Below are 23,901 nucleotides of genomic sequence, written 5' to 3'. Positions count from 1 at the left end.
TGCTTGCTGTCATGTAAACGGATTGCTGTTGATGATGATTCAGTAGAGATACTTATCACTTTTTCTGCGTTCCCACCTGGTATCTTTACTATAGAACCATTGGAAAATGGTTCACTGTTTGAAGTCATATCCGCTGATGATGATTTCATGCCAGGTAGTGACGTCACTGCTTGATGACGTGTCTTCAATGCTAAGAGGGACTTAACCAATGTCCTCATTTGTCGATTATGACTTTCTTGAAACGCAGCAAATGCGTTCTCGGTGTTCTGCAGCTTCTGTTCGTTGTCATGAAGCCGCCGTCTTGTGTCGCGCAGACAAACCAGGATTGTACGCAGCTCGCCATATCCCAGCTCGATCGCCGCGTTGCGGTTTTGTTTGGCTTCTGTAGGCTGCGATTTGCGGGCCGAATATCCCGACTCTTCTAGCTCATTAATATACAAGGCACTTGTTCCTCTGTCCAGCATTGTTTGATCACAACGTGAAGGCGTATGCAGCGACATCTCGGGGTGACATGGGGCTTCTATGAGCCCACCACTAAACGGCGAATCCGGCTCGCTTTCTAGACCACTGTACCCACTGGTTGTGGGGGAAGATGGGGCTTCTAATGAGTAAGGACGAGAAATGTTGCAACCACTGATATAAGGGTTGCCCACCCACATCTGATCCATAACACAAACTTGTTTTTCACTTTGAAAAGCGTTGCCGTATTTAAGATGAATTCGATTATTTATATCCTAATGGCGACCTGCAGGAAGTCATCAAAGAAGAGAAAAGCAATCAAATTTTCTATTGTCAAGTGACTTGGAACATAAAAAAATGTACTACGCTCTTCTTTTATTAACCATTTAACGACGTTTAATCAATGCAAAACAACAGTCACCTTTTCCGATCACAGAAAAACAAAACAAAATCAGGAAATAGCCTTGGAGAGCTCATCCGTAACTATTGTTGTGGCAATAGTCAAACAGAAGTAACAGCCAGTTACAGCGGTTACTATCTGGTTGAAATACCACCAATCACAAAATGCATCAACTGCATCAACACCGTCTCATATATTGCATTAAATTTAGAACACTGGATGCACAATTCTTCTACGTGCTCCGTACTGATATAATTACCGTTAAGGCTTCATAGTTACGGTATTGCTAACCTAATTCTAACAGCTTCAAGCAATATTTTTGCTAAAACTTCTACTAAAGCTCGAACTCTGCTAAAAACGCAATCTCCGTTATAAAAATATTCTGGCAGCAAATCATTCCATTGTATATACTGTAGATTTAATATCCGTAGACGTTGAATCAGCATAAAAAAGAACTGATTTGCTGGTTCAAAAATCTGTTAGCTCATCAGTCCCTTTTTAATGCTGATCACAGAAAACCATCTGTGGTTGCAATGGTAAGTCTCATAAACTCATTCTATCACTGTGCAGTACAGTAGATACTTGTGCTGGGTCCTGATATAAAGAAAAATGATTCCACGCTGTTTTGGCAATGTGCCAGACGTGGACGAGGTGCTCCTGCGGCTCACAGTGAAGGCACACTAGAATGAAATACCTGCTGCACTATCATCTCTATCTTTGTCAACTGTGGCCTCAAAAGCAAAAGAGAAACTACGTTCTCAGCTTTAATTAACTAGAAATAACCGCTAACTGAGCACTTGAAGATATAACAACTCGATTTAGTGGAAACCGTCTGCAATTCAGCAGGAAATGTTTAAATGTCCATGTATGTACAAAATACTCTACCCACTGCGGGATTGTTGGTGTTGATGCTACAAGTAGAACTGTGATAATCACCTGTTGATTGTCCTGTTTTCGATTGAATACAATTTCCAAACAAACGTGTTTTAGACACTCTTACAATGGCTCAATGTTCAAAAACGTTGGATTAATTTAAGGGTTGTTAGTTCACCAAATAATTACGGCCAACAACATTTACTTTGTGTGAAAGCTTTTCTATCAGGTGTTTAATTTCACCAACAAAAGAGATACTTGCACCGACTTTGGGGTTCATAATAAAAGTGTAAGACGCTGTTTAGCCAGTTAAAAACGTTAAATCGACATAAAGTATATACAATTGGTTAACGTAAATGTTGGTAACTTGATAGACTAAGCTAGGTCGGGGATTGTACAGCATGCTATTACGACATCATGATTAGCACTGATATGTAAAGGGGATATTGTTACAACTGATGTGTTCGCTCGGGTTAATAATAAACTGCTCGTCAAAATAGTATTTTAAGGTTTAGTTTATAGATCACCTTCCTATCGACTACAAGTCACAGATTTTAACAATTTGAAACTTCCCACGCTTCAACGTCAAAAATTGATGTTTCAGCATGAATATGACGTCATATAAAGGCTATCATTATTATTGATAATATTTTTACGCCAATGTATTAAAAACAACAAATCAATTTGAAACTAGACAATACCAGTTTCGGCCAGTTCAAAGCTCTTAAACAATTACACCAAGTCTTGGCCCGAGAATCAAAAGTTGGTAACATTCCAAAGCATATTATTTTTTGGGGCTGATTAGGTTTATCTCATATTTATTTTTAATTCCCACCAAAGACGAAGAATTTAAATTTAAATTAGTCGCGCAAAGAGCCAACAAGTTAGATGAAAACAATCTCTCATCAAAAACATCAAACTACTAAAGGCAACAAAAACCGAATTCGATTTTATTTTTTTTGAAAAATACGACATCGTTTATAATGCATGTTGAACCAAGGGCGGGAAAAAAGCGTTAAAAACATAACGTTCGCCATTGATCTGAAAGTTCAAAATATTGTTTTCCTCATATTAGTACACATTTATTTCTATTTGACTCCTAGAACGCTCATCTTTACTAAATTTTACTAAGCGATCTCCTAACTTAATGTTCCTCCGCGATCTCGACACTTGAAGCTTCCAATCTTACTGGGATGTTCCTCCACTTCGCTAACTTGCATGCCTATTTTTTTATATACCAATTCTATTTGTATGATGCTTGTAAACTATATAGCATTAATATGTTGATTGAATTACTGGACAGTTTTATAATCAAAAATGAATTATTTTCTAACCATCGTCATGCACAGCGCCAGGAGCATAGTTTGCACGGTGGATGTGGAGCTACATAAATGATATCAATAGTAGCATAAAATTAACCAATGGGCATCTACTGGGGTCTGTTTCTAGAAAACGATGTGGGTACACGTACATCAGCCCCTTTAATTTTTAAACACATTCCTGGTAATTACTGCCAAGCATTACTAGACAATTGCAGTTTTACTTGACACAATAAAAATTATAAACATTGCTATCAATGTTATGGATATGACGCACAGTCTGCTCCGCAAGTTTTCTAGAAAACGTGGCCTTCACCCTCTGTTCTGGCTGCATAAATAATAATCTACCGTGCACTAATGAATGAACCCCTTGTTTTAGCAGCAAAGCAGTGCTTGTAAATCACAACATCCTGGCTAGCTTGTGCCAACGCTGTAAAAAAAAAACATTCTTTGATGCTTAAACAGTTGGACAGTATGGACACCTTATAAATATGAAGCTATGAGACTTTTACTTTTACTAAACTCTTACCAACAAAGAAAATCTTATTCAAACAGGCATATTTTTTGCTTCTCTAATATTTTTATACTATGATATACAAAATCCCCTACATCTGTTGAAACAAGCCACAATGCCATCATTCATCACTGGTGACATCATAAAGAATCGTTCTCACATTCCAAGTAACCCTTGTCTACACACAAGTGAGGTTTCCAAGCATATACGATGCTGCAATACCTGGTGGAAACCCCCAAATAATGACAAAGACGTTTATTCGAAGTCAATACTTAGCGATTAAGTATTTAATTAAGCTTAATCTAAGAATATAGAAGTGTAAGGCAAACTAATAACACATTAATTGAGGGTGTAAAGAGATTATCAAGTATAAGTACAGGGTATGGAGTAATTTTTCCACTTAATCTACACAAGCTTTCAGACGTTTGTCAATTTAAAAAATTGATAAGCCAAAAGTTCAGTTTATTGCGAACCTGCAAATTAGTCGTTCAGCGAAAAGATAGACGACTTGGAAGACATGTACCTCGTCGGTTCGTGCCAAAAAAACATTTTGAAAACAGAACATTAACAAAATAATTTCGGTAAAAAATGTCCTCAATACTGAAACTGCCTGCGTGGTACTGATAAAACTGCACAAAAAATGCGCTGGCTACAATTCGAACAAAAACAGCATCGAAGCGCACATCGCTCTGAAGCTAATTCCCGTCTTCCTCTGTTTCGTACACGTGCTCTGTACATCGCCAGCGCCATTATATGCATTCAAAAGTTACAAACCGAAACTATCCGGTCATTTGACAACTGGATAACAATAGAATGAAAGGAAGTACCAGATGGCTCACAAACGACCATCATGGCACTGGCAATGAGTAGGATGTTGTTTATGCAGTTACGACTTCATTCAACTATGCTGAAACAACGTAAAAGCAATGCATCATTATTAGCATTAAATGCGCCATGAGATAATTACCACGCAATGATTTAAAAAAGGCCACTGTATTATATAGAATTGACTTAATAGAACCGGAAGCAATAGCTAAGAAGTTGTATTAAATATAAGGATTACTCCATCTCAACTACTAAGCTACCGAGACAGCAGGGAAACCTTTCCTCCATTGTGTATAAAGTTATCATCACGAAAACAAATGATCACTAAACGTGTATAGGAATAGGACTTCCTGAATCTTTTGGTACAACTTTCATGTTACTAACCCTTGTCAACTTCAACTCTATATCTTACCTTAGTTCACATCTAAAAATACGTCGAGTTACTAGTCCAGTCGTGTCTGCTAAACTTTTGTATTCCACTGTCCTCAACACACGTAGCTCGATGGATGACTAGGTTACAAAGGTATGCTCAAGCTGTCGTAAGGTGAGATCAGAACAGGCGTTCAAAACGCTGCCTTAGCGAACTTAAACTGCAGCTTAATATCAACCATGCATGCTTTGCAACGATTGAGTTGGGTATCGGAGAAGTGATTTTGAAGTGTCCCTTAAAATTACAGGACTGGTCACTGTAGGCAGTATCTTACCTCCTTCTATAGATAGTAAAACAGATCCATGTAAAACACAGCAAGCATCCTGAAATCACCATCAACTCTTTCTCAACTCTCTCAGCCTGTAGGTGAGTGTGGAATGCTACGATATGTTATTCTTCATCGTTAACAAAAACCGAACTACTTAATAAAAAAAACTGGAACTGACTAAATAGTGACTGCACATTCGCAGGCCTGCATTGCAGGAATACAAAAACATCACTAACACTCCTTCCAAAGTAAACAGCTTTCAATAGAGGCCAGGCTTCCGGGTAGGCAGTAGGCACCACAGGGAAAGGTTGCTGCTGGCAGCGGGTAAGGTTTAGGGGGTTACTCATGTCATTCTGTTTCAATTTAAGACGTTTTGTGACGTCATTGACCCAGTGCACAGCACGCCTGCCATTTTACGTGCAACTTTTTTATATAAACAAATATTCGAGGAAAAACGAGTCGTTTTCGGAAAAGTATTTGCCACTGCACGACCAAATGGCTTGTCGTAATGGAGCTCATGCAAAATAGGTTTAAAGCAAATTACAAAATGAAAGCAAACACGGAATGCGCAGTAATATGATGCATTCTGTTGTTGTTTGAGTTTCCATGGCAACACCTGTTAATGCCAAAACACAAAACTCCTTTCAGGTTGGCGAATATTCGTTTTGAGTGTCTTAAACGCAACGGATGAGCCATTCCAACAAAGCCATGAGCTAGACTGCAGGGACGGGCAACATACGGCCCGCGGGCCGGATCCGGCCCGCGACGAGATCTTGAGCGGCCCGCAGACAGTTTCCGGTCTTTACATAATATGGCCCGCGGCCACACTCTGCCGCAATCCACCACTACTTGCTTACTACGTCAAATAATAGTGACTGTTGGTTATTTTTTAGTTCTTTGATTATTTGTTTTCGGTTTTTAGTCAAGTGACAAGCATGTTATGTTCTGTCATAAACGTGACCTTCCGTCCTTTTGCTTTGTCTTTTGTAAGAATCTCCTTCAGTGTCATGCCGGAAAAATAGATCAGTGAAATTTGGCGGGCTAGTGTAATAATTAAACGGAAACGTATACAAATAATAGTGATTGTTGGTTAATCTTTAGTTCTTTGTGTTTTTAGTTTGTTTGTTTTCAGTTAGAATTAGATTTTGAATTTACAATAAATATTCTCCTATGGATTTTGCCAAGAAAACTTGAAAAGGAGTGTCGCGAATTTAACAAATATGCTCAAGCGCTTTTTCACACAAGTCGGCAAGAAAGCAGTAGGCTACCGTATGTTTGCTTTGTAATGAAAGTGACAACTTTGATCGACCACAGATGTCTCATTGACTTCAGCAGCTATTGAAGTATAGGCTACATTACGTTAATTGTTAATAAATTCATTAAAGACTGTTTTTGGTCTTTATGCTTTAAACTTAAAGTTTACATTACATTAAATAGGATTCATTCCTTGTCTAGGTAGATAAATACGCGTTTAATGTAGCGATTCATGAATCCGGCCCGCCAAGTACTTCATTTTCCCATATCAGGCCCGCCGACTGGAGAAGTTGCCCGCCCCTGAGCTAGAGTCTTCTAAACTTACACTCGTGCAGTGCTAAGAAAGTGTGTTTTTACAAACAGTCAACAAAACAGAGTGTTCTGCAGGACTTTATTATTTTGTTCCAGGGTTTAAAAAATGTTATTTACGTTATAATGCATCATCAAGTGACTTACCGGTAACTGGATCATTCTTTTTCTCAGTTGATCAAATAAACAAAAATTTAACGCCTCTTCTAAATATCCATACATCGCCACCAAATCGGCCAATAGTTGAACTAACCATACTCATCACATCCGAAACATAATGGGCCAAATGAGGCTATGCATGTAAGTCACAAGTGTAACCAAGATTTCTACTCCTAGTAAGTACATTTGCATTACTACATAATCCATCTACATTCTAGAGAGACTTCATGACCAGCGGCATGTTTAATTTGTTTAAAACCTCACACCAGAGTTGCGCTAACGTGAATGCAACCCACAATTGATATTCTCTGCAATTTACAATGTCAGCTCTATTGGAAAGGAAATCGTTAAAGGAAACCGCTTTTCTGAGTCATCAATTGCGACAATGCCACTACAATTCAACTTGATATTAACTAAAACAACTGGCGGAAATATTAAATAATCAACTTATCATTCCATCCCCACGGTGTTGCCAATTATTTAGGATTAACGTTGAAAGTTGACCTGTTAATGCTTCTCTGCCAAGTAAAATGTGTTTAAAAAGGTGAACAGACAATTGTATTTTTCTGAACAAAATTACTTTTTTTAATTCATCTACAAAGAGCGTGGTTTATTCTGACCACAACAACCATGTGCCAAGCCACGCAGAAGTCGTCAACCGAAAATCAAACGATCAACTATTATATCGGCGCATAGGTGGAGACCATCTAAGCGGGGCACACCACAGCAGTAAGTTAAGATCTACTGGTACCAAAGTGTGAAACAAGATATTATCCTTCACCTGGCGGCCAAAGTAATAACTGAAAATTGCACACCAGGAAGCCCCAAACGCAATGAGCTCTCATTAACCGGCCCTGGACCTCACAGGTCAAGCAGATTGAGTAAGGCATTCAGCCACACCAATGCAACTGTGAGCAGCCATAGCACTCGCGTGTCTGCGTTTGTCTATTGTGACGTCACAAACAAACATAAAATATGCTAAAACATTTTCACGGTGGTGCTTGCATGGCAAGATGCACGTGTTTTTAAACCATCCATACCATCAGCCTGATTCGCCATCTTGTTCTTTTACAGGAACACTTGTATTGTGACTGATATATTATGTTTTATCTTGTACATGTCAGAAAAAACAAAAAGCAACCATTGCTAAGTGACAATATGGCTGCATGGTTAATTGTTTACGCTTTATTTATACTTAATTTAATGTCGCCTGATCAGCAGCGAACGTTCAGGAAATAAATACTCGGAAAGTGATGCAGTAGCAAGTCCAGATCACTGACGACAAGAAGTCATCAGAGTTTGCGCCAATTGACAATATAGATATCAATTATGACAAATATAACACGAACGGCCACGATAAGTAGTTTGTTGGTGGCCATGTTGAGAATTAGACGCATGATTCTGCGAACAACTGGCCAGGTCTCAACTTGGTTGAAAATGTTGCAAATTGCGAGATATGGTGAAACAGTAATGACCGCCTCTTTTTCAATTCCTTGCGTTTAGCGCAATTTTAGTTGCAACAACGAGAAAACTACATACCCACATCGATTTAGGCGTGTTTCTTTCGGTGGAGACTGATTCATTGCAAATTTAATTGGAAATTGAAAAAAATGTGTGGCTTACTAATGACAGGCATGAATGGTAAAGAAAGCGTGAAAACCATACAACATAAGCGATTCGGTATAACAGGTAATCTTCCGTATAAATTAAGCAGTGCTAGCAGTATACTGTACATAAACAACTCACCTTAACGTTTGTTGGATCTCTTCAAACGAAGGGCGGTAGCTTGGATCATAGGACCAGCACCTGGAAAGTAATATAAGTTACAACAAGATAATATAATAAATATAAAAGAAATGATCCCAGAATCCCACCAACATTAATTCAGTGGTTCAGTGGATAAATGTCCGACTTGGTAGACTTGAATTGGATACCCTATCAAGTCACATCGAAGACTTTGTAAAATAAATTCAGAGTAATACTGTACTCAGCTGCGCCTTCATACGACTGCGCTGAAAGCGACAGTCTTGTAAGCGTTGAGAGCAATCCGTATTTGCGATCACACAGCGCTATATAAAAACACATGTTTGGTTATTCTAACCTTACTTGTGAGGAGAATCTCATACATTTTGAAACGAAGTACAAAAAACTCGATTCAACGAACAATAAAGACAGTCTCCGTACTTGAGCATGAGTTCATAGAAGTCAACAGAGCAATTGGAAGGCATCGGTAACCTCTCGCCGCCCTCTATCTTCCCAATAACGTCGTTGTTCTTAACCCCCTGAAAGGGCTTCACCCCCATCATCAGAATCTCCCAACAACAAACAGCTGCAAAACAATATTGAAAGCATGACGGCTTATACGCTGCATAATGCATATAGGTAGCCGTGATTGGCCTAGATCGAAAAATTCGTCACTTTTACATTGAATCAACGTCTACAGAAGTAAATGTAAAAAAGACGGATTTAGCTGTCTGGGGAGCTACATCTAGATTCAACAAAAGAAAAATGAAAAAAAACTAACAAGCGAGACAAAATCATGTTTCAGTGGTTTCAAAATACAACATCAGTCGGGTGAGACCACGTTAACAAAAACCCCACTGGTTGGAAGCCATTAAATATAGATTAAGGAAGGACAAGAAAAAGTTCGAATCGACTTCTTACCAAACATCCACACGTCTGTTGCTGTTGTGAACCGTCTGAAGTTGATGGACTCTGGTGCCATCCACTTGATAGGGAGTTTCCCTTTAGACGCTGTGAAGACATAATAATAATTTTTAACGGGGAATTATTTTCTTTAGGACCCGAGCTATCAAAACCTGCCATTTTTACATCGTTGTAACGAAGACAAACGTTGAAATGATATTAAGTTGCAGATTGGGTCAGTTTTCAAACTCTAAAAATTGTTACACTTGGCTGCAATGACACTGTCTGCTTTGTAAAGTGATGAGAGCAACATATATCTGCGATGGACGCAGAGTAATGTAAAAACACATATTACTACAAACACTTCTGTTGTGCAACGACCACTCTCGTTCCTTTTAAAAGCATTTCATCAATAAAAATTAAAACAGCTCCTTTTTAGCAAATCCGTTTTTTTTACATTAATTCAACGTCTGTAGACGTTAAATGAAAATAAATGGGAGCACTGCAGGAATATATTCATGTTTTACGTGTAACATGAGGACAAAGAAGTGGTCGCGTATAAAGAAGTCTGTCTTACTATATTTGAAGTTAAGACGTTTGCAACTTTGCATGGAAACAATTGACCGTCTCAACTAGTTTGAAATGTTCTCAATTACACGTTTCTTGATTTTTCGATTAAAAAAACGACGGTTTGATGTAAAAAATCGTGTACTCTCGCATACATTAAACTAACATTACCTATCCAAACAGCAAAATCGTCTGCAAACGTTGAATCAAACTAAAAATGACGGATTCTGCTGTCTGGGAACGTTTTACTGAGGTGACTGACAATCTACGTTTTAAGGAGCATTAAAAAAAGTACCGTGAGATCTCATAACAACTGAGGCATTAAAACCAGTTAACGACGGTCCATCACCAGATACAGAAGGTGACCGATGATGAGAAACGCTTAGATTCCAGTAAAGTTGGTCCTTTTTACATTGATTCAACGTCTGCAGGCGTTGAATTAATGTAAAAAGGACTAATTTTGAATGGTAGGTGGATGTTACTGGGCTGAGGATAGGACTCGAGCACACAAAAACGAAGACCCTGTTTTGCACTTAACATCATTGATGAAACTACCAATTGGATACCAAGTAAGAAGGCCTAATGGGTACAGATGGCCAATTATCAAGCATGCAAATAAACTGAAAGCCGTCCATATAAAATGTTCATGCAAGCATTACATGAACTGTCAAAGTTAATATCGACAATATAATATATTCAATACATCCTAGTTACTTTGACGTCTTTTAACGTACAAAATGCTTGATTAAACACAAAATTTGTTTCAAATGTTAACGTGTTAGTGGAATAGCCTACCAAATGACATACTACTCCTGGTGACGCACCATTAAGTTAAGGTCAAGAGACAACCTACTAGGGGGAAGACCTTATCAAAGCGGCTATTTTTCAGACACTGTTCTAAAAATAGGGCGCCATCAATTTACATATAGTGGCATTTAGTAGCGGTTATAAATTTAGCAATGTAAAACATAAGAAAAAACGAGGGCGACAGACTGGCGAGATAACTACCAACAAAACTGATCTTTTTTGCATCGACTCGACGTCTGTAAAAGTAGAATCAATGTAAAAAATATCAATTTTGTTTACAGGGTAATGGCATTATTGTACTGTACATGATAATCGGACCCCAACCTAGACAACCAAGCACTGTACATCTTACTGGCACGCATCTAAACCATCACAAACGAAAGGTGAAGGTATGCATGGAAATGTTAGAGGTCAGATGGGCAGCTTTAATAAGAAACCATCTCTATTTTTAACTTATGTTATATTTAAAAACGGTGATAATGGCTTCTTTTGGTCTAATGTGATTGCATCATAAAATGTAGCTAAATAGATTTATGACATCACTTAATTGACCCATTTGAATCAGGCTAAACAAATAATTGTTTTCATTCATCTGATTAACGTAAAGCGTACATACTATTACTATAGTCATATCAGAAAGGTCTATCTTTCTTATAGTTAATTGAACAAATTAAATCATGACATCATAGTACATCAAATAATCGGCAAGGGTGTCTATACTAATTCAGCGAATCAGTGCTTTTCACTTTAATGAGAACGTTGAATCAATGCAAAAAAACTGCAGTTTAAAAGCTTTAAGTTCAACAAATTTCAATTCGATCACAATCTGACCCACCTGTGTAGTAATTCTGATCCTCCATGTATCGAGAGAGGCCAAAGTCGCCCAATTTAACGCAATCGGGTGACGTCACCAGTATATTCCTGGCAGCTATATCTCTGAAGGAACGAAAAAATAATAATGGAAATATCAAAATATGAAATGTTTCTTTCACAAGCGTAATTCTAATGAACGAATTATAGGTATGAAGCTCTTCAGACAAAATCATGATTTCAATTGAACAAATTCGTGTTAAATTTTAAGAAATACAATTTCTACATGATTTAATAATAATGCGCTTCTTAAACTTCTGAGTAATTGCAATCAACGACAAAGTTATGTCATGTCGAGGTAACAGACAACCACGCAGCAATTTTGGAACAAAATCCAGTGAAAAAATGTACAAGAGAAACAGAAAATGCGGACCTCGACGGGTTGAATTGATTGACAGCTGGTTAGAAGGGTTAGGACTTCAGTGACGTAGAGACACACGCACATTTGCGCACGGACGTTCAGTTTCAAACTTAGTTAGAATTAGCCGAAAACAACTCAAGCGGCATTCAACGTCTGGAGACGTTGAATCAATGTTAAAATGACGGATTTTGTCGTCTGGGGGCTGGAATACCGTGCAGAAGAGGCTGCCGCGTGACTCGGTCTCAAAATAAACAATGAAGCCGAGCCGCGTGACGTCACATTCGCAGCAAGATGACGTACCTGTGCACGAACTTCTTCATCTCCAAGTAGCACAAGGCGTCGCTCAGTTGCCAGCAGTACTGAATGAGGAGAGGAATGCTCAAGGTGTGCTTGTTTGCTTGCAGGTATGAACGCATCTGAAAGGTGGAAAACGATATAAATAGGAAGCAGCTGGAAAATTTTGGAAAGCAGCATTTTTTCAGCATAAAGTAGTCCGGGAATCGAACCACAATTCCTTAGTGGCAAAACAAATATACAATTATTCGGCGGGCCAATCCAATGACAGGAAGTTCAATGATAACATTGTGAAAAACAGAGGGGTATAACTGAAGAGGCGGTACAAAACGTTAAATAACTGTTGAATTTATAAAAATTTAGTTAGTCTTCGAAACCAATACGGTCTTGCATCGGTAGTGGTTTGTAGTAGAAAGTTTTTCCACTCGTCACACAATTCTGTGACATGAACGTACCTCACCGAACTTGCAGAACTCCATGACAATCCAGACCGGGTGATCGGAACAGACTCCGATCAGCCTCACAATATGAGGATGATCGAACTGACGCATGGTATCTGGAGGAGAGGAAAGTAAATTGCAATGCAGGAGGAAAAAAATGTTTAACAATGATGAACATCACTCCTTTAAATATAACATCGCTGGGCATTCAAACGTAATGTATCTCCATACTGCCACCTGACGGAAAAAATAAAAACTGTACAAGGAAACACTCGCAGCTGAAGATAAAACATTGCAATATTTACAGAGAGTCGAGTGTATAATGAATCAACTCACGAGCTTCGTCAAGGAGTCTGTCGGCCACTCCCATACCATCCTGGCCTTGAAACTTGCACGTCTTGATGGCGACTGTCATTTCCTTTCCTTTCTGTGCCCGGACGGCGCTGTTCGTGACCGCAGGCCTGTAGTGTGAATGCATTGAGATGGGTTGGTGAGCTTTACAGTAAACCTTCCCAGACAGCAAATCAGTCAGCAGACTTTGAATTAATGCAAATAATGACTGATTTGCTGGCTGGGTTAGCACCCAACAGGCTATGCAAGTTAGATCAGTCGTCAAGGAGTGACTGCAAGAAGCGTCTTTTGCCGAATACTTAGTGCGGCCTGTCATTGGATGCCTGTTTTTTGTGACAACCACGGAGGCAAATTTAATCAAAATTTTCGCTAAATTAACATTCGTGTCTTGTTGGAACAACGATTTGATCAATGAAGATAATTCACCAACAGAAGAAAAGGATCGCTGCTGATGAGGTTATGAAGTACGTCCGATAATTAAAAGCTGACATCAGTTAAAACTTGCAAAATCAAGCATATAGAAACATGGTAGCATTCAGGAATAGTCCAACTTTTAGAAACTTTACAACAACTCCTATTGCAATCTTTAAACTGTTGCTGACTTGTGGAGGCACTTACACGTGGATTTGTGTTATATTTAGTGTTATTCACTCTATCCGGATATAAGCATTAAAATTCGGTGACATTGATTTCAAACTCAGCATCAAAAACGGTAAAGACAAATAACGATAAATTCACTTACGTGTATACGCCCTTATGCACATCTCCAAATTGGCCTTCACCAATCGTTGTGACAATACGAATCCGTTCTCGATTAATTTCGTAATCGACGCCTGTGTAGAACCATAATGACGCATTAATTCAAACCGATGGCATGGAGATGCCCAAAGTTGGTGGTTAGTACATTGATTGCTTGACTATCAATCTTTGCATTGAGAGAGCCTTTTTTGTAGATAAATCCTAGCAGTTTGCGTACTTGTATAAGATTAGAACCATTTTAAAAATTGCTTTGTTTGTTGGGTGTTGCTTTATAGGGAGCTGGTGTTTATACTTTTGCTAAACTACACAGAAAACACGTCAAGAGTTTAATCACCATAATCTTATTGTTTCTTCATTAGCACAGACGACATTATTATTCAAGTTTATTGTTATTTAACAAAACACACAAAAGCAACTGTAAAAACTCGCAGTTAACAAAGGCATTAGCTTTGGATGAACAAAGGAAATAGAGTCAGACTAAAGGAGGAAGATGCGATGGATAAAATGAGATGAAGAAAAGAGGAGAATCGTAGCACGAAAAGAATCGGCCACCCCCCTACAAGTGGGGACAAAACCGAATTTAGATGATGATCATGATCAAGCAAACTCACCTTTCGACATATTGTGTAGACCATCTTCAGCAATCTCCGCGTAGTCGTCTGTCTCTGAAACCACAGGCGTTTGTTCATTGTTAGATTCGGTTATTTTTGAATTGTTAGAGCTAACACGCTCTGATTTTGGTATAAGCGCAGTATAATGGGGGAACTCTTCGGGGACTACAGGACTCAGCGCCCGGTTAAGGGTCAAGGGGATATCATTCAAACGATAAAAGTCAGTGACGTCAACAGAAAGGGTCATCTTTCCACTTCTTGAATCCGTGTCGTCTGGTGATGACATACTCCCTGCACGCAGCTCAGGGGCGGAGGTACGCTTTGCCGGGATGGATTCTTTGGTGGCGCCGCTGTCATAACTGAAAGCTCGACTGATCAACAGCGGTTTTGAACCAAGGTCTTCTTCATCGAGACATGAATCAAAATCGTGTAGAAGATTATCCAATTCTTCTAGTTTTTCTTCTTCCGGACGCGTGTCCACCTCTTTCTTTGGTTTAAAAGTTGCTGCGCGGAAGACATCGGTAGGACTTGTTTTGTGCACGACGCGGACGCCTCCTTTTGGTATCCCGTAATCAAACTTAGTGCACTTCTCCTGGTACCACTCCTCTACCGGAGGATGATCTTTTACACTTGATGGGGAGGAAATAACTGGGAAACTAGGAGTGGGAACTGGAGCAGCATGAAATGACAGTTGGACTGGGACAACATGGGGCGCTTGAACGACGTTGAATGGGGCAGAAGTGCTGTTTGAAAAAGTACTGACATCTGAAGAAATACTCGTTGACTTCAAAGTCGGGTGGGTGCTGAAGTTGGGTTCGGGTACAATGGAGGTCCCATTAGGGGAGACCGAGCTACTGCTCAGTAACCCGGTTGATGAACGCAGTCTGCTGTCTGGTGAAAGTCCCGTTACAGAACTAGTGTTTGATGACGCAGCAGGCGATGTTATATTGCTAGAGGGGGCGCCCGAGCTACGACGTCGAGAGTGGTCCGGCAGTGTTAGGCTCGGTAGGGTTTGTCGAGCCAAAGTACGATTGCTCGCGCCAGTGGAAAAAGACCCCGGCAGATTTTGATTTTGTCCGCGAAAAAACGAGTCTCCGATTCCGGCAGATAAATTATTTAACACTGGGATAGCGGGTAAAGGGGAAGAAGAGCGATTGAAAGAAGGCTTTTCCATTTGGGGATAGTTTTGAATTCTTGCAACTTGAGGATCTTTCGTTTTCAGCAGAGTTCCAATTTTTTTCTTCAAGCTTACAGATTCCTTCATTATAACAGGCTGATGCTTTTTTCCTTCACCAGACGACGAAATTTGTTTTAAACTTCCGCCGCTAGACGATGTAAGAGAGTCGCTGAACACCGTAGCAGATAAAATATCGTCCATTGAACGCGAACTGCTAAGTGGCTTGTGTTGGTTCCTTTTGAATGACGCCCGGTCATCTTCATTCCCCATGGCCGTGTCATTTATCGCTAACTCCATGTAAACATTTTCTTCGGAAAAGTTCGGAATACTTCGAGAAAACTCAGGCGTTTTAAGCAACGGTTTGGAATTGGCGGTTTTGACAGTCTTGTGAAACCGTCTTCTGTCAAGACTGGAAAACTTTGACGAAGGCACACGAGTTCTTCGCTGCGACAACACACCGTCGTCTCGAATGATCCCTTCGCTTACTGAGGGTAAAACATCGCTGTCTGTTGTTGACGAGCTGAAGGTTTTACTTCTTGGAGCAGTGGGAGTAGCCACATAGCGATAATTGCTCAGGTCTACGCCCATTGACATGTAGATGGATTCAGAGTCCTGTGCTTGGTTGAAACTGGACGAGCTATTCTGACGTAACAAGCTTGCTTCCGATGACGTTTTGCTGATAGGAGCCATAGCAGGGTTTCCGTTAGGAATATCATAAATCACTCTATTTAAATCTAATTCACCATCTAGGTTAATCTCTGACTTTGCCCTGTCCGTGTATGGGCTTTGCACGTCAACATATACGTCATCTTGCACATCAGCCATAGATTTCCAATTCCGGTTCAAACTGGTTCGGCCCGGCATCAATTGCGGCTTTATGATTGGTTGTCGTGTTGACGCGTCATTCAACGGGTGTAGCGTCATACGGCCATGCCAATCGTTATCGTTCGTTTGTTTCGCGCTAACGACAGAGGCGTAAGGATCTGTGCAATCTTGTGTGTCGTCATAAACGATCGTCATCATGTTCGAATCGTCAGATAGATCATCAAGTGATTTGCACGATCGCCGTTGGAACCCATTACTTCGAATGTGGTGAGAGGACTTAACCACGGCGTACTGCGGCATCTCGGTGGTTTGAGCCATGAAGGAGCAACAATGCAAACTAAGCTCATTAAGCAACTTTCACAATATCTACGCAAAAAAAACTAGTTTGACACTGCATACCAATTAGCCTATAAACAACAACGTTTCTCAAGTGGTGAAAAATGTTTAAGCCTGGAGTGAGAAAGCCTCTACAGAAGCTTAAAGCATTTTAGCATAAATTTAGTGTTTTTGGACCATTGCCATAAACTCATGGTGTAAGGTAGAAATATTTTTGTTCCTCGCAAGAGCTTTCTCATTTAATAAGACACAATTGATATGTTTTTGTAGTCATAGATATATGCACAATTCCATAGTTACAGTAGCAGTTTTCTAACTGCTTTAACTAGTATTTAATATAAGTCTGTTCATGCAAGGGTATATCTGCGAGATACTTCCAATATCACAATGCAACTCAATTTTGTTCAAAAGATACAACAAATGCCATCTAATCCTCATACGATATACATGCACAAAGTAGAGGTATGCAAACGCATTGGTACATTCTGTGTTACCCATCAAATGTGTGACCAAACTATTCAAAAAGTTTCAAGTGAGATAGAAACTTAACTTACAAAACATCAGAATTAAAAACTTCAACTTCAACAAAGATAACCCAGTTTTAGCCAAAATAAGGGGAGCAGCTGACTCGAAGACCATATGTCACTTCGCTGCCTTCTGTCGTCTGTATGTTATCGCAATGGGCGCAAATAAAAGCATAATTATTATTATTGTTGTTTTCAAGTGACCTCGAAACATAATCTACAACACTTAAAAATTGAAAACTTCAACCAGCTTATACTCGAAAACTGAATCAAATGGGCAGAGTATGCCGTGTGTGCTTCAAAACCGAAGTAACATTCAATTCAATTTATTTTTCTCTGTCGGAAAACAAAAGCAATGATAAAGTTATCAACAGTTTACGGGAATAAAACCAACAAAAGGAAACGGCGGCAAAACCAAAGAAGTTTGAAACGTGCAAGCGATGTAAATTTAAAGGATACGTCGATGAAAGTAAATTTAAGCACGGCCACCAAACCTACAACAACCAAACATGACTTGGAAATGCTGGTATGTGTTTTAACAAAGGAACCATTTTTATTTTTAAAATACAAAAAATTTCATCTAAACTGAAGGTGCAACTACGGTCTACGGTAATGTCGGTTGCTAATCTAAGACAGTTTAAGTTGTTAACCCACTCGCTCCAATTCTATTTAGCGTAGTACGAGGAAATCGTCCGCAAGCGTCAGCTGATCACTATCCACACTCACTCATTTATCACTTGCTAAGTCTAGATTTAGAACTTCTGGTTATAAAGAAACTCAGATTGTGCTCAAAATCTATGCAAAATATACGCTCAAACAATGTTTCGTTCAAGCTGGGCTCAGTCAGCAAACCATTCCTTTTGTACATTGATTCAACGTTTGCGCACATTGAATCAATGTACAAAGGATTGGCTTGAGTGAAGACGTCTTTTGTTCAGATTAGACTCATGTAGTTCAAGTTGAAAACTTAAATGTCGTGTCCATGACTTCATTACCCAAAAGTAAAACTTCTCAGCTAGCAAACCGCTTCCGCCTCCTCCCTTCTGAGTTTTGCATTTGAACCGACTTCGTGTTTGAAAGTAAACACGCAACAGATGCATGCACCAGAGCGCGTGCATTGACTACCGGTGGCATGCTTCAAACTTCACTGGATTCTGGCGTCCCGACAGCAAAAGGCTAAAATATAACGTCTGGGATACTTGTTCAAGCAAATTGCTTTGAAACATTAGATTTTATTTTGAATTGAGTTTCTTAGTTAAGAATTTCATTTGTTTCACCAACAAAATGCAAACCGATAACTCAATAAAAAATTTCCTGACCTAACCACAACAGTAATTTTTACAAAGAATAAAGCAAAGGATCAATAGAAAACTTTTGTACTGACTCGGGGTGTTGGAATAGATTTTTTAGTTAAATGAGCTTAAGAAATTTAACACAAAAACAAACGAAATTTAACAATAAAACAAAGAATTTTGCGTCAAAGCCAAATATTCCAAGTTTTGGGAAGAACGCTCCTTTCTTCACAATGTCCTCCCTTGGCGCTTGCTGGTTTTGTTGGCTCTTTTCTTTCCATAAAGATAAGAGTTAAACTGACTGGTAAAAGCGGCAGTCAAATACCCTTGTGGCAAAAATTAGTGGTGCGATACTGACGATCCCAGCCTCATAGTCGAAACACGGTGTCTATCGCTGTCAATTCTTGCTACAACCATATTCGAAGTTTTTTTTATGTTCAACACCCGTTAGCCTGATTCATTAGCAAATCTTTGATCGTCTTTCAGTTCACGAAACAAACTTGTGTGTAGAGTTTTGTGGCAAAACAAACTATGTTAATTCTTACTTAGCTCTCCAAGTCCTTAAATTAAATAAAGTGCGATTATTCGACCCTGACTTTAAATTAACTAAGCTAAGTATCATTTGGCTGGGTACTAAATGAGGAATATCAAGTATTTCACGAAAAAATGTACCTGAATAGAAGTACAGCGTCTCACGAACGCGTGTACCTGAATAGAAGACTAGTGGGCAATGAATAGGAGGAAAGGGAAGCACATTCGATCATGAATCTCAACTACCTGGACAGCCTGTATGAGAATAAATCTATTTTCTCAAACTAGCATCAATTTCTCTCCTGTTTGATTTTACAACTTTAACGTAAAATTTCATCTAAATTGCGTTATCCTGATCCCTTTTTATTCACTATTATGCCAGTTAAACTGCAATACCTTTTAAACAACACAGCATCGTCTTAGCAAAGCTTGTCTACGAGCTCTTGACATACTTTACAGAAATAGCAGAACTATGACACAAAACAATTAAAATGCACTGACCTTTTTGTGTTTGAGTCATTATTTTCAAACTTGGTATTTTTATGGGTCGAACACCAAAGTGCTATTTACGCAATAGCAACCTATAACCGAGCTTTTTGTGGGACTAACTCACTGTCACGGCTACAATTACCTCACAACGCCGTAAGACTTTCCCCTTGTACCTTTCCCTGGCTTCTGGTATTTTTGTTTGTATCGAATTAAGTTGCGTTGGTGAGAAATAGTAATCTGAACTGTATGTGAGTAAAGCGGACTAACAAGGCAATACAGTAGTTTCGTTTGGCATTTTTATAACTGAAGCTCGCCGTCTTTTAGCCACTGTTTAAAATATTTTCTCATTGGTAAACTGTGTTGAAACCACCGGGTAGTGCAGTCCATGGGCAGTTTAAAATTAAATGATTTACAGTTTGCCTGCTTTTTTCGCAATTTGGACAAATTGGTGTGCTTTGAATTTTCATGGTCGCATCGATGAAAAGTGTTAGCAGTTCAGGCATGACGAGATAAAATTCTATTGCAACTGATCCATTGCTTTCTGTTGCATGTCGTAGACACGGAGGGATTAGCGTTAGACAGTCGATAATGTCTCCATATGGTCGGCTATTTGACCAATACTCTTTCCATTCGTGATTTGAATCATAGGCTTCGTGGCCGCAAAAAGGCGTTGCTGTTCGCAAACATTGCGAAACTCTGGACATGCACTTCGTGGTCCATGGTATAGACATGACTTCCACGCGAACTCTGGTGACATCTTCTGCAAGGAATTATGATGTCCCTTCGTGGGATACGTCACAAAGCAATAACGCGGCAATACGACGTTGAAGTGCCATATTTGTAACTCATTACAGGATCGTAATAAGCTTGTAATTGACAAGAGCAAGAATCGAAGTGATGAATGACAAGACAGCAAAAGCAGTCATTTTTACATTGATTCAAAGTATGCGGATATTGAATGACTGATTTTGCTGTCTGGTGAGATGTCGACGAAAAACGTGACACTGCCCGGAGCAGTAAACGAGAAAAGTTTGAAACGTCCCAAAGCAGAGATTTTGATTCAGGATATCAGAAATTAAATAACTTTGACAGGAAGTCATGGGTCAAAGTTCAAAGTTATTGTCTGCAACCTTAACATGCTTTGTATGTAACATTGAAGGAATAGATTTAAAGTCATTCTGCATTCAGTTTAACTTCCATACGGCTGCGCTGACAGTGTCTTCGTGAAGGCGCTGTAAGCCACGCATATTTGCGATGTCGCAATGGGTACAGCGTTAAACAAAAATACTTCTGAACAAAGTTGGTTCCAACCACATACTCTTCAGTAAGAAGCGTAATCTAAATATTGTGTCGTAACACTCACAGAATGACGTTTTCTTTCAAAATATATTTGTAAATCACCAGCAGTATACCAGAGTGACGTAGTTAGTCCCACGGGTACTTTGGTTCCAGTGGCATGTACGCACATCATTATCATTATGTTCCTTCTTCGTGTTGAGGGTAAGGTAAATTGCGCCATTGTTCTAGAGTCCAGGGGTCACCAAACTTTTTTCTCTGAGGGCCGGATTGCTGCGAGATTAACAGCTGCGGACCGGATGCAAATTGCGAAATGATATACAACTATTTAGAATTTCCATTGACTTGAATTGAGCACAATAAATAACAAAGTCAGCGGTGGAATAGCAAAGTTGTGATGAAAATCGAAAGGTTGCTGGAAAAGTTATCCCCTGCTGTGATACACTACAAGGCATCGTGCTCTTGAAAAAACATTACATTTTTCCAAATTTGGTCTAGGCTGTGCCCATTTGTGATGGCCTAATGATAAACAGCAACGTCAGTCCTTTACAAAAAGTTTGGTAATTTTTTTCCATAACAGTTGTAGTTCAGCTGTTATTTCCGCTGCACGTGGCGGGCCAGATGAAATCAGTTCGCGGGCTGGTTCCGGCCGCGCGGGCCGTAGTTTGGTGACCCCTGCTCTAGACCATGAGTTGTTCGTGCTGCAGTTGTATTGTATGTTCGTGCTGCACTTGTATTGTGCGCATATGTTCGTACTGTATGTATTGCACGTTAGACAAGCAACATGTTGTAAACTTATCTGTGTAATATCTATGTACTTTCAGATTTCTGATGAGGGCTTAAGTTAAGCCGAAAACGTTTGACTGTTAAACTATTCGTAAATATGTAAAATATATTGTGATAATGCTCAACCCTGTTGTATTGTCGTGTCTTGCCTGTCTTTGGTCTAAAGGCAATTGTATCTATCTAAAAGTGACAAGTTCTTGTGATTGTCGATTGCGGTGTATTCAGGATCGAAACGTTAGTTAAGTTTTCCTTTGCTACCTTTCTTATCAATTGCTGCCACAACTTAAATAAAACTGCCACTATCAGTTGCTTTGCAAACAATAACGTCAATAAACGAAAATAATCCAATCAGCAAAACTGCAATTATCTTTTCGTATTGTCCAAGGGGGGCAACCATCAATTCATAGCACTTTCCGGAATCTTGTCAACAGCTTGTTGATCAGTTTTTAGCAATCACAAGTGAAGTATAAATATTCATTAAATAGTAATGGTAAGCAACCCTTTACTTTTAACACTTAGCAACTGAATCATGGGCATACGAAGCCTAGTAACTTTATCAGATTTAACAGATTTAAGTTTATTACACCATTTACAGAAAACAAAAAAAATTCATTGAAACAAATTTCGAACGTTTTCGACATCGTATGATGTCCTCTTCAGGAGTAACATACAGTAATTTTATCTATATCTAAACAAAATGCAATGGTGAAATACTAAATTTATCAACAGGAAAAGAACAAAAACTGACCAGTGCTTCTGACTCGCTTAACACTCAACAATAAACACGAGAATATCAAAGGTCACTGCATTAAACGGCGTTACACAGATCATATGATGTGGTATGTACAGGTTGACACTAGGCATTTAGGCAAGGTACGAAAAAACAATTTGTACAACTCAGCTCCGTATGTCTATGGTTCAACAAGACAAACTCTCTACCAGAGCCCTATCACTTGGCAACTGCTGCAAAAATTATCAATTCTTCGAAATTCCTAAATCAGTGTACATTACGCTTGTTCGAGCATAGCATCAGAAAAGTAACCATTGGCACTTATGATCGAGATGTGACCTGCAATCCTGTATCTTACAGTTTGTCATGTGTGTTCAAAATTTCCATAAATTTTATCTCTCGAGATAACAAAACCAGACCGGATAAATGTCACAAGACATTGTAAAAACCTTACGTCAAATCAACATTGCACACAATTGAACCGACATGATGAAGTAGCATAACAACATGATTATTTTTCAGAACTTTCAGCTAACTTCCGTTGCAATTCGTGCAGTTGCTAAGAAGCCAAGAAATGTGAACCTACCTTCCATGTAGCTTCGACCAGAAAAAGTGTCAAACACAAGCTTCTGGTGATTTTTTCTTTCGAAGACGTTGGCACGACCTAATTGCCTGGCTAAGGCAGTGTCGATGGCATACAGTTGCCTGTTAAGCCGCTTTGGCGAGGGACAGTAGTTGTTGTTTCGATTCATGGTTTACAGTACAAGAGTTAACTTTAAGTTCAAACAAAATATCTGAAATTCAACCAAACGCTCAGGTGAAAAAGTCTATAGACGTTGAAACAATGTTAAAAATGGAATTGCCAGCTGATAAGTTTGACGCTGGAAACCAACGGCAACGTTTTTTCGTAAATTTTAGATGCTTTTCAAAGTGAGAACACGAAGGATAAAAGAGACGTATGTACTCCATCAATGACATCGCACCACTTTTATCACCTTGAATAACGCTGACCAACAACCAAATAATGCGTGACCAAAAACTGCTGCCAGGGATTCGCACGAATCAACGACGTTTTAAATGTAATTAATACTTAAATTAATAATTAATACTAACTCTCTGACAGAAAATTTAACCCTTCTTTGCTTTCTCATATTATTGTTAACTGTTGTAGCCAGTTTTTAAACCTTTATTGTACTTATTCGTGGATGCACTAAGCTGTCGGACTAAACTAAGCTTCCCCTTACCAGTCACTGGTTATAAAAGTTTTAAATTCCAACAAAGGTACGGCATCCAACAGAAAATTATGACAACAGCAACCGAACTAAACCTTCAAAAACCTGATGGATGTCAGTTGCCTTGGTATTGGTATGCAAATTATAACATCTTCCCACTAGGATTT

The 23,901-nt window shown here is 39.1% G+C and overlaps 1 protein-coding gene across 2 annotated transcripts in view; it reads right to left on the bottom strand.

Moving 5' to 3' along the window:
• Window positions 1-23,901, bottom strand: part of LOC145788257 (focal adhesion kinase 1-like) — a 77,161-nt gene that overhangs the window by 17,042 nt on the left and 36,218 nt on the right. For both annotated transcript variants that reach the window (XM_082600036.1, XM_082600037.1), the window contains 9 exons: window positions 14,517-14,570; window positions 13,889-13,979; window positions 13,132-13,256; window positions 12,811-12,911; window positions 12,362-12,477; window positions 11,666-11,766; window positions 9,475-9,564; window positions 8,995-9,139; window positions 8,557-8,616 (listed from right to left, as the gene is read on the bottom strand). In XM_082600036.1, coding sequence (XP_082456162.1) covers window positions 8,557-8,616; window positions 8,995-9,139; window positions 9,475-9,564; window positions 11,666-11,766; window positions 12,362-12,477; window positions 12,811-12,911; window positions 13,132-13,256; window positions 13,889-13,979; window positions 14,517-14,570 — 883 coding nt within the window. The remainder of the gene's footprint in view (window positions 1-8,556; window positions 8,617-8,994; window positions 9,140-9,474; window positions 9,565-11,665; window positions 11,767-12,361; window positions 12,478-12,810; window positions 12,912-13,131; window positions 13,257-13,888; window positions 13,980-14,516; window positions 14,571-23,901) is intronic.

Source organism: Aplidium turbinatum, chromosome 2 (genome assembly GCF_918807975.1).
Source record: "Aplidium turbinatum chromosome 2, kaAplTurb1.1, whole genome shotgun sequence".
NCBI lineage: Eukaryota > Metazoa > Chordata > Ascidiacea > Aplousobranchia > Polyclinidae > Aplidium > Aplidium turbinatum.
This window is presented reverse-complemented; position numbering and strand designations above follow the sequence as displayed.